The sequence below is a fragment of the Salvia miltiorrhiza genome, chromosome 2 (assembly GCF_028751815.1).
Source record: "Salvia miltiorrhiza cultivar Shanhuang (shh) chromosome 2, IMPLAD_Smil_shh, whole genome shotgun sequence".
Taxonomy (NCBI): Eukaryota; Viridiplantae; Streptophyta; class Magnoliopsida; order Lamiales; family Lamiaceae; genus Salvia; species Salvia miltiorrhiza.
In genome coordinates this window covers 64,637,487-64,648,356 of record NC_080388.1, presented here as the reverse complement: position 1 = coordinate 64,648,356, position 10,870 = coordinate 64,637,487, and the positions used below count along the sequence as shown (strand labels likewise).

At 37.7% G+C, this 10,870-nt stretch overlaps 2 protein-coding genes across 2 annotated transcripts; both read right to left on the bottom strand.

Moving 5' to 3' along the window:
* Nucleotides 1–318: 318 nt before the first annotated feature.
* LOC131013015 (glutathione S-transferase-like) lies at nt 319–2,416 on the bottom strand. Its single transcript, XM_057941015.1, has 3 exons — nt 2,059–2,416; nt 1,933–1,987; nt 319–977 (listed from the first exon to the last, which is right to left on the bottom strand). The coding sequence occupies exons 1-3, from the start codon at nt 2,209–2,211 to the stop codon at nt 511–513; spliced, it is 675 nt and encodes a 224-aa protein (XP_057796998.1). The 5' UTR covers nt 2,212–2,416; the 3' UTR covers nt 319–510.
* A 2,477-nt stretch (nt 2,417–4,893) lies between these two features.
* Nucleotides 4,894–10,182, bottom strand: LOC131012985 (mechanosensitive ion channel protein 8-like). The gene is made up of 5 exons (XM_057940976.1): nt 8,046–10,182; nt 7,852–7,975; nt 5,787–6,080; nt 5,502–5,704; nt 4,894–5,427 (listed from the first exon to the last, which is right to left on the bottom strand). The coding sequence occupies exons 1-5, from the start codon at nt 9,689–9,691 to the stop codon at nt 5,139–5,141; spliced, it is 2,556 nt and encodes an 851-aa protein (XP_057796959.1). The 5' UTR covers nt 9,692–10,182; the 3' UTR covers nt 4,894–5,138.
* Between the last annotated feature and the right edge of the window lie 688 nt (nt 10,183–10,870).

Here is a 10,870-nt window from a genome sequence, read left to right as displayed (position 1 = left end):
GAGAAATAAGAAGAGTTTGATTTCTTTCTCTTTTTTAACATATGGTACTGAATTGTAAAAGTAAGATATTTTAAAAATGGTAAGAGGAGAAATAAAAAGTTTCATGTTAGACAATTGAATTCAAATTTGATCCAAGAGTATCCGTCTTATGGAGAAAGCAAATGCTAATTTATCAGATGTAATTTCATAGTTCTTGAAATGTTTACTATGCACAAAGTCCTGATTTCTCTGTGATACAACTGCAGCAGAAACAGTGACACTTGCTAATAAATTTGCTGCAGAAACTTGTGAGTCAATTCTTCATCATGATTCATAGTATTAATCAAAAAACCAATGTGGAAAATAGCTAAAATATAAAAAAAGATTTGACAACAACAATAAGATTCAAATGGAGATTAGGAAATACATCATTTTATTAGGTAAAGAACAACACTTATTGAGCCAGTTGGTCCAAAAACCAAACCACCATGCCAGCAGCAACATTTAGTAACAGCATGAAAAACCAAGTTTTCAAGAAGTTGTTGGAGCTGGTGACCTCTGCATCTCAACCACCTTCTTCCATGACTCTCGGCTTGAAACCTCGGCCCACCATCTCTCGACGTTCTTCCTCGACCTAAAGAGCTCCCCCACGTCAGTCCCATTCAAGTAGTGCGCATTGGGTAGGTGAGAAAGATCCGCGAGGGTGAAGTCATCACCGGCCAAGTACCTACTCTCATTCAACCTCTTATCGTACACATCCAGCACGCGGGCAAGCTTAGCTTCGTTCTGCTTGATCAAATTCTGGTCTTGCTTGATCTTCATCCTCGGGGCAAAGGTTAGTTGGAAGACGAGGATCGAGCTTGGTGGACTGAAGTTTTGCCCTTCAGCCTCTAGCCATTGATCAATTGATGCCTTCTCCAATGGATTTGTTCCAAAGAGTCCTTTGTTCCCTTGGTTTGCATATTTATCACAAACGTATCTTGATATGGCTCTGGATTCTGGTTAGAGAAACAACAATTCAAGAAGATATTCTAGGACATAAAAAGAATTCATGTAAACCATTCACAAGCACTTCATGTCATGATATTGGCTTTTCAGCATATATTTTCCCTTAAGCAGCATCAATAAGGGGGCTTCCTGTGTAAACAGTAGTAGGCCGGGTCAAAACACCGACAAAGTTACAAAGATATCATTGGATATGGGCTTGAATTTGAATATTTGACTTTTTCGTTTCTTACACAATTTTGTTTGTGATAAAACATGATCTTTAACACAGGCATAATGTGGATTAGTGAAATATGGGACATGACATGGTTTGAATTAGAAGATCCCAACTCCTCATGACTCTACTATCTAGTCTCAATGATAAAAGATTTAGAAAAACCATTCAAGAATATGAAGTTAATCTCACAACAGTAACACTAATGATGTGTTCTCTTTGATTATAAATTTATCATGAGCAAATGATGAAAATAAAGAAAAAATCACCTTTTAAATCCCTTCTTTCTTTTTCCTCATTTTCTACAATAGAGAATTTCACTAGTGTGATAATATTATCTCTCCTCATGGTGAAAATGAGGAATGAGAAAGGATGAAATTCCCTTTTATAGAAAATGAGGGGAAAGAAACAAGAGATTTCAAGAAATAATTTTTTGCTCTCTAATTTTCTCATGATAAATTTACAACTAAAGAAAACACACCATAGAACACAAAACGGACTGATAAAGGAATCATTGAAATTAACCGTAATTCAAGAATAATTTGTAAGACATTAGAGATGCTCTGCAAAAGGCTATACATATTAATTATAGTAACTAACATGTCTCTCTAATGGAAGCAAACCCATCAACTTGTACGAGTAGAAAGAATAAAATTGAAGTAGAAATACAGAAAAGCCAAAAAGACAGTGACAAAATAAGAAAAACATAAGCAGTGAGAGGGAAATAATTTTACCGAAGATAGTAATGCTCCCATCCCCATCTTGAAATGCTGGTACTTGTCCAAATGGCTGCAACCATATTCTGTTAGTGGAGCATCAATTTGGCAAAAACACAATTTCAGAAGTAAGAAAAAAAAGACCTGAAGCTTGAGGTAGTCGGGCTTCTTGTGTTCAGCTTTGGCCATGTTAACAGGGAGGAGCTGAAATGGGACATCTTTCTCGATGAGAGTCACCATCACCCTTGCCACGGCGGTGGAGAACGGAGGACCGTACACTTTCACCGGCGCCGCCATTCTTCAGTTCACAGATTTACTCTCTCTATATATCTCTATATTTTCAGTTTCTTTAATTTTTCAATAATGTACCATTGAGATGAGGTGGTTTCCAGAGCGACCACCTCTCATTTATTTCTTATTTAATTTCACTTTTCCCAGAATAATAATGATGCATTTAAATTTGGGGCGGCACGGAGGCACACCGTACGTGCGGGTCGGACCCGCTCCAACTTAAAACATGGGTTTTGCTGAGAGTTTATGTAAGGTCTGGACCGGGTTTGGGCCGATCCGACCCAAACAAATTGTAGGTCAAGGATTGGATTCGATTGGATACATTTCACACAGATTTGGGTTGGATTTAAATCCGATTCCTAATCATTACTACTCCATCCGTCAACGAAAAAGTGCCCCATTTGGGTGCCGTCACGGGTACTAAGAAAGCTGATAAAGTTATTTTGAGTGGGGGTAAAAATTACAATAAGGATAGTTCTAATGACATTGATTAATTTGTTAATATTTTCTTGTCTTTTAGTTGTTGAGAGTTTAAACAATCCTACTCTTTATTGAGTTCGATTTTAATGTTAAAGACTAGTATTTAATTTTTATGCCTATTTTAATTCTTGTGTTTTTTTAACATATTCATTCTTGTTTTTTTTATGCCTATTTTAATGTTAAAGACTATTTATTTTTTATTTTATTGTATAATTGTAGAGAAATCAATTGATTAGTTGGCACTAATATATAAAAATAAAATTAAATTTACTTTAATTTATCAAAATATTACTCCTCATCAGCTACGCATGCAGAGCAGAGGAATGAGCTCGAACGGAGGAATCACTAGGATAAGAGGAACGGATTCCATCAGAGGAATGGTTTTGGTCAGAGGAATCACTCGGATCAGAGAGGTAGACCCCGCCAGAGGGATGCGACTTACTCAGAGGAATCACCAAAAGACAAAGGGATGATTTGTCTACGCGTCAGAGCAGAGGAATCGTCCGCCTGCAGGAAAATTTACTACTATGCCCCTGACCATGCGAAGAGCGTGTTTTCAGAGATGGAATTACCATTTTACCCTTAGCTTGTGTTCTATAAATACCCATGCACCTCTTTCATGTAACGTTACGTGCTCTTCATTCAATATAACTGCAATCTTATTCTCTCTCAGTAATTCGGCCATTTCTCTCAACTTTTACGCTCAAACACTAGGTAAAATTCGTAACTTAGAATTAGGTGTTGATAAAATACTTTATCAGTAGCAAAATCAAATAAAATCAAAAGCTTAGTAATTATCACGTCACAGTTTAAAGTTTGTGTGCTAATCAGAATTAGATGAAAGTTCAGTTTTTTATGGGCAATTAACCCTATTTGAAACTAGGTAGAGTAGGAAAGATTAATCTAATACGATAGATTACTATAATTTCTATTAAAGTACAATATTTCTATCACGACTAACACTATTTCTAATTGTGAATTTAAATTTTAAAACTCGAATTCGCAACCAACACTAACTATTCAGTTGTGAATTCGAATTTTAAACCTTGAATTCACAACTAAAATTAGTGTTAGTTGTGAATTCGACTAGGTTGTGAATTTGTAGATAGTTTTTTAAAAAATAATGTGAAGGGTACAATAATAAGAGTGGCCAATTTTTAATTTTTTTTTCTTAATGGTCAATTTTTAAATTTACTATTTCAAAGTGGTTATTTTCAATATCCACTCTTAAATTATGGTATTTACTAATTCTCAAAAAAAAAAATTATGGTACTTATACTAAGCTATACATCCAACTTCCAACATTACTTTGGATAAACTGTCATATTTTTGCACAGAATAATCATGATATATATGGACATAATGGTCGTAATCAAACTCTTCTTGTTTTGTTTTTATGAATTATGAGTGTGATCATATTGATCTTTGTGATGGTAAATAGAGAGACAACTTTTACTATTTTTGGGGCTTTATTTTTGTCAGGGTCCCCCTCCCCCGCGAAAATTGTATAATTGCAATTAGGGCTGTCGATCGGTTCGGGTTCGGTTATCCATACCTGAATTTTCGGTTACCCGAACCCGAAATTGCTATATTTCACTAATCGTTCCCGAACCATTTTTAGGTGTTCGGTTACCCAATAACCGCTTCGGTTACCCGATTCGGTTATTTGGGTATCCGAAATACTCATTTAAAAAATTAAAATTCAAATAATTTGCCAGATAAACGATTTGAATCTTAGTCTCTAGAAAATACACAAAGAAACTTATCTACTAGACTAAAGCTTATTCTTAAACTTTAAACATATCATAATTTTATTTTAGCTAAGACTCGATTTTTAAATAAAAAATAAATTAATTAATGAATTAATAATTAAAATATATATAATATATATATTAAATAATTTATTAAATAATTTTCGGTTATTTCGGTTAACCCGTTTCGGTTATTGGGTTAACCGATACCCGAAATTTTTCTAAAAATGATACCCGAAACCGAACCGATACCCAAAAAATTCGGTTATTGGATACCCAAACCCAGAAATTTCGGTTCGGTTAACGGATTATCCAAAATCCGATAACCAATTAGACAGCCCTAATTGCAATCCTAACAAATTGTTAAATTTATCACTAAGTACAGTATATGTGAATGCCATCCATTATCACATGCCACAAAAGATGTCCAAAAGCACTACCATAAATTGACACCAGATTGCTGTATATATTCATATACTATTTCATTTCTAGATTGTGAACAGAGCCAAATGACACGAGAGTACATATACTAAAAATTGACTTCAAGAAAGATAGACCTAAGTAATGATGCAAGAGAAAACTATACAAGAAAGACTAGGATCCTAATTAAATAGATTAAGTCAGCTTTACCTAGCTTCTGCTTCATCTCTTGCATCCTCTTCTCTTCTATGCTCTGCTCCGCTCCCCATATGTATACATCATTCAAGCAGAAATAGCAGTCCAGTTAGACGGTACTCTACTTGAACTTGTAGGCGGCATGTTGCGTACGTTTACGTCGACAGGCAGCATGCGATACTCGATATCGAGCTCCCTGAAGATCTTAACCATTTCCTCTACAAGAAGTGATCTCCTTATCCATCTTTCACCCATATCTTGAAAGTTCATCTTGTGCGATAGCCACACCGAGAACTTCAACCTGTTCATGTCCTCCATGTCTCTCATCACAATCATCGGTGCAGGATACCAATGCTCGCTCCGATTATCAACATACCTACCCATTGCACGTCGTCAATATCATGGGATCTCGATTTTAAATCTAGAGACGGAGATGAATGAAATTCATACCTCGTGATCCTTTCCTTCATTGTTGCAATCTTGTCGCATGGAGTGGCAATGTGGATGCTGAAATCGATTGCGTCTCCCATATCCGGACTGCGGTAGTAATTGTGGATTGGCTTTGCTGCTAACACACTATTTGGATAATAGATTTTGTGGTTATCAAACTTTAGGAAAACTGTTGTCAGTATGTTCATCTCTTCAACAACCATCTGAAAGTTCCACACACACCAGGGAATGAGAAAACCAGAAAGAGTCAACAAAAACACATGCTGCGTGCTCGATAAAACTTACTTGAACTCCATCGACTTCAATGCGGTCACCTACATCAAACGGGTGCATCACAAATAAAAAGATGATTGCTTCAAATGTTGTCTTGCACGTGTTACCGAACATGAACACCACCAGAAGAAGCTGGGAGCTTAAGAAGATAAAGAAGTGAGTTGTTGCAACTTTGAGTATGAGAAGCCAAATGATAATAATCAGAATCGCCACAAGAGCGTTGAGCATGTGGTGTAGTTTGTCCACCGCAGTTTTTGTGTCATTTAGTGATAAAGCAAGAGCTCTCCGTTCTCTAAATGCATTCACCTGTAGTGAAACACATACTCTACACATTTAGAGCCTGTTTGGCTAAACTTGAAAAATGTTTGATAAAATAAGTTATACAGTATTAAATAGCTTATAATATGTGAAAATAAACTTTAGTATCGTATAAGCTCCCCCAAAAATAAGTTCATCAACTCCATCTTTGTTTTTTCATGATCTTATAAACAACAATCAATTTATAAAAGTAACCTTACTATAATATACTTTTTCAATTTAATTTCTCATTAATTGTCTCCCTCTAATCAGTATTTTCCCCCTAACTTATAAGTGCAATTATCCAAGCACTTTGACAACACTGGTTTTCAACTACAAAGAGAGTATGTCATAACGGGCATTGCCTTTATTTACATATTCCACATTTGAAAATCTCTAAAGCATTATTTTGGTTGTAGATCATGTGACCAAAAGCAAAAAGTTTCGGAACCTTAAAATAATTTAGAGAAAAAGTAGCACACATTCAAGAGAAAGTAGGCATCATGCACATAATATGATGATTTGCTAGGATACAGTGGTCAACTCGCACATGGTCCGGATAGGGCCCACTATAAGAAACCTACATTTAGGGCTATAAACAAACCAAGTCGCTCGCGAACTATTCGGAGCTCGGCTCGAAAAAAGCTCGTTCAAATTCGTTTAGAGAAGTTCAATAAATAAACAAACCAAACTTAAGTTTAGTAGTATTCGGCTTGTTAGCTCGTGAACATGTTCGTCAAGTGATTCAGCTTGAAAAATATAAATTATTAGTAGATACTCCCTCCGTCCACGAAATGAGTACCCATATTTCCTTTTTCGTCCGTCCACGAAATGAGTACTCATTTCCATTTTTGGCAAGTGTACCACACACATCTCTTTAATTAATACACTAAAAAAGTGGGACCCTTAAACTATTCATACTACACTTCATAAATTTCTTAAAACCCGTGCCGTCCACAAATGGGTACTCATTTCGTGGACAGAGGGAGTACAACTTATATTTATCCATTAAAATTAATGGAGTAATAATTGTATTAAATCTCTAATTAATTTTATTAGTTATAAGAAAATAATTATTATATTTATTATTTTGAATAAAATAATTTATTTTTAAAATAAAATAATCAATATTTTGAATATAAATACTCCATCCGTCTCATAAAAACATGAACAAATAGAAATGACACAGATCTTAAGAAATGTTAGTTGAGAGTTAAAGTGAGTGGAAAAGGGGTCCCACTTTAAAAAGTAATGTGAGAGTAATGAATTAATTAAGAATAGATAGTGGTGGGCCATAATAGTAATGTTCATGTTTTTGTTAGACGCCCAAAAATGTAAAAACGTTCATGTTTTTGTGAGACGGAGAGAGTATAAATTTAGAAAGTTCGTATAGGCTCGATTGGGCTCGTGAGCCTCAAAGTATTCGGTAAGTAAAGTTCGAGATTCGATTCGATACTAAACAAACCAAACTTGAGCACACCACTATTCGGTTCGGCTCGATTCGATTACACCCCTAGCCTACACTGGTCCAGACTCAATGTGCACAAGCAAACTACACCACGTATATATTCTCATGAAAAAAAAAACAGGTTTGTTTGCGAGGTATACCGTGATTTACCGAATCCACTGAACAAGTTCTAAACCTATATTTATATATATATTTAAGTTTAGCTAAGACTATATCAGGGAATATTTAATTTGTGAGGACATATGTTTCGCAATAATAGATGAAAGAAAGGGAGGAAGGTAATTAGTCTAGTAGATAATGAATATTGCTTACCACCCAATTTTTAAGAGCGCGTTTGCTGATTCCCTTATGCTCACATTCATCTTCAAAGAGACGAATAGCCTTTATGGCCTCGTCCTTGCGCATGAAACGCATTATATCCTCCAGGTAGATATATCTGCTCAATATAAAAAACGATTAATTGGAATGGAAATGGGCATAGATAAGAGTAATGCAATGTGACTGACTTGAAGCCTGGCTTGGCAACGTTGAAGAAGATCTTCTTGGCAGCAAGCTTGGCCTGATTTTCGCTGGTGATAGGCACGGTTGTGTCATCTTCATCGGCGGTGGCGCCTTGGATCTTCTCATCCAGGGTGGAGAGCACGCCTTTCCTGACTATGTTGGTCAGCCTCTTCATGTTCCAAGCAGATATATTCTTCTGGTTCAACCTGTGCAGATGCTCAATGGTTATACCATTATGCTCCTCCTCCTTGGCCACGAGTTTTGAAAACGATGGGCTCTTTGCGCTTCCCCCCGTGGGAGTGGGAGTACCTATAAGCCTCCCACTCTTGGGAAACATATTGGCCTTGAGCTCCGGCGGAATGGTCGCCCCTGCACTCTGCAGCTTCTGCACCTCAACCATCACCCTATCCTCCTCCTCCTGCTCCAGCTCAATCTCTATCAATGGCGGCCCCGACAGCGTCTCGATCACGTACTGATTGAACAACGACTCCTGAATCCGATCGAAGAAGGTGCTGACGTGAAACGACGAAGCTAGAACCTTGACCAGCAGGGTTTTGAGCAGCCAGATCAATGTCCCCACCAACAAACAAACCCAAATCTTGGTGACGTAGGGCAGAATGTGTCCGTTGGTCACCCTCTCCACCTTCTTGTCGAAGATACACTGCCACGCAATCAGCACCAGCCCCAACCACACGCAATTCTGCACCGCGTTTCTCAGTCCGTACACGAAATACAGAACGCGTTTCCGCAGAAGGAAGTTGCGCTCGATGCAGAAGACGATGATCCTAATCACCCAACCAGACAACAATCTGCCCGAGATCAGCACCAAAACCATCAGTTCCCATTTCCATAGGTCTAATTGGAAGATCTTCTTCCTCTTCAAGACATCGATTGCTAAGCTACAAGCTAGAGCCGCCACGATAATGATCAGACTCAGCAACTGCAAAATAGACACTATGCTGAACTTGAAACTCCTGTAATCTTCCGGCAAATCCTCTTCCAGGAACGGATCGTCCTCGTCAATCTCGCTCGCCGTTCCTTTTCCGAGGAACTGCGATTTCGGCGGCGCTCTCGGCGTTTGGGATCTCGTCGGAAATTCCTCCGGCTGGTCGAGCAATCGCGACTTGGTTTTACTCCTGACGAAGCTGGATTTCCTCCGGAATGAATTGTTGGAGGAGCAGAGGAGGACCTCGTCGCGCTCCTCCTCGGCATTGGACCGGCGGTTCCCAACCGTCTCGTTGAAGGAGACGCGGATTTCTCGCGGCGTGAGCTGGCCGTAGGTGTTGTTGGCCGCGGGGCTCTCCGGGATTCTGGAGAGCGGAGACTGCTGCGACGCTGGGGACTCCGTCGCGAAATCGAACTCCTTGGAGCTGGTGGCTGGTCTCATTACGGCGTCCTTTGAGAAATCGTAGCTGGAATCCCTCCACATTCTGTTAGTTCCGGAAGCGTCATTGCTGCTACTACTCACACTAACCGTTTCTCCGTTGATTTTAATTTCGGCGTCCTTGGGCGGAGATGGAGTGGAGGAGGAGGAAGAAGGCGTCTTGGTCGCAGCGGCGGCGGCGGCGGAAGGCATCTCCGATAAGAGAATCTGGCGCTCTTCTTCTCGCTGTGGCTGTAAAGACTTGTTTGATCTATGGAGAGTTTCCATAAGAGGTGGTGAAGAACTCAACTGCAATCTTTTCTAATTTAAAGAAAACAGCGGGGCTCAATTGTTAATTTATTTAAAAATTGGAATCGAGATTGTTCAGAATGGAGATCGTTAAATAATGGTGGTGAAGGTGATGAGCTGGAAGAGACAGGCGACAAAGGCTGGTGGGCGCTGCGAGATATAAATTTTTTTATTTTGAATTTGTAGCAAAAAACATGCAGTAGGTGAAATCTGCGCCGCACAGATTGGGGCGAATCGACGGCGGGTGGGGAGGTTTAGGCGCAGTACGCTACTGTTTTTTTTTTTCATGTACTCTCTCTTTCCATTTATAAACTATTTTGTGTGATCCCACCATTATATTCCCATAAATTATTTTATATCATATTCTTGCATATTTTAAAAAATTAACATAACAAAGTTTTGCTAATAATTGGCAACGAATAAAATAATTTATTATATCTTTCCTTTTCAAGGTAGTGACAGATATGTGGTGCAAGATATTTCAATCGTGCCCAAATAATACGAGGATTCTGTCCACTAATAAACAGATTCAGGTACACAATCATTTTAGGTAATGAATTTAGGCGGACGCGTATAAAAGTGTTTGTCCGGATGGGATCCACGGTCTATAATTTTATTTGTGCTACTTTATTTTCTCATTATATCAATTATTTTAGTAATATTTTTTTATAAAAATAAAATGCATTATAATATTATTAATATACTCAATTTTATTTTTAAAAAATTGTATGGCTAATTTTAAAATTAAAGTGAAATTAAAATAAAAAGTTAATTACATATTCTATTTGGGTGTAATAAATCTTAATTAATAATTTTAAAACTAAATCAGAGTATAAAAAATTAAATTGAAAACAAGAAGATAAAAACAATTCAGAAAATTGAAAATGATCGTCTCACCAAGGTCTGTTGCGGGTGGATGTGGAGGTCGCTTTGAATGAAGCCAGGCAGGCGGATGGGTTATACACCCATAGTTTTGTTTGGGGAATTGCCATACTTTGCTAATGGGTATCGAATTTTGTCTCAAAAAGGATCTGAGCCCGGTGGTTATGTATACAAATTCATTTCTGCTGAAACCATGCAATTTATGGCGGATTTGAAGTTGGCCAGTGATAATTTTTAGAAAGCTTTTCAACATACTAGACGTTCTATTGTTTTTGA

Bases quoted from the DNA above. Each gene is read 5' to 3' on its own strand.
- LOC131013015 (XM_057941015.1), bottom strand. From the start codon at position 2,211: ATGGCGGCGCCGGTGAAAGTGTACGGTCCTCCGTTCTCCACCGCCGTG. The intron at 1,988-2,058 runs GTCTTTTTTTTC...ATATGGTTGCAG, and splicing joins CCGACTACCTCAAGCTTCAG to CCATTTGGACAAGTACCAGC. The intron at 978-1,932 runs GTAAAATTATTT...TTCTCTAACCAG, and splicing joins TGGGAGCATTACTATCTTCG to AATCCAGAGCCATATCAAGA.
- LOC131012985 (XM_057940976.1), bottom strand. From the start codon at position 9,691: ATGGAAACTCTCCATAGATCAAACAAGTCTTTACAGCCACAGCGAGAA. The intron at 6,081-7,851 runs GTAAGCAATATT...GTTTCACTACAG, and splicing joins GCGCTCTTAAAAATTGGGTG to GTGAATGCATTTAGAGAACG. The intron at 5,428-5,501 runs GTATGAATTTCA...TGCAATGGGTAG, and splicing joins ATGAAGGAAAGGATCACGAG to GTATGTTGATAATCGGAGCG.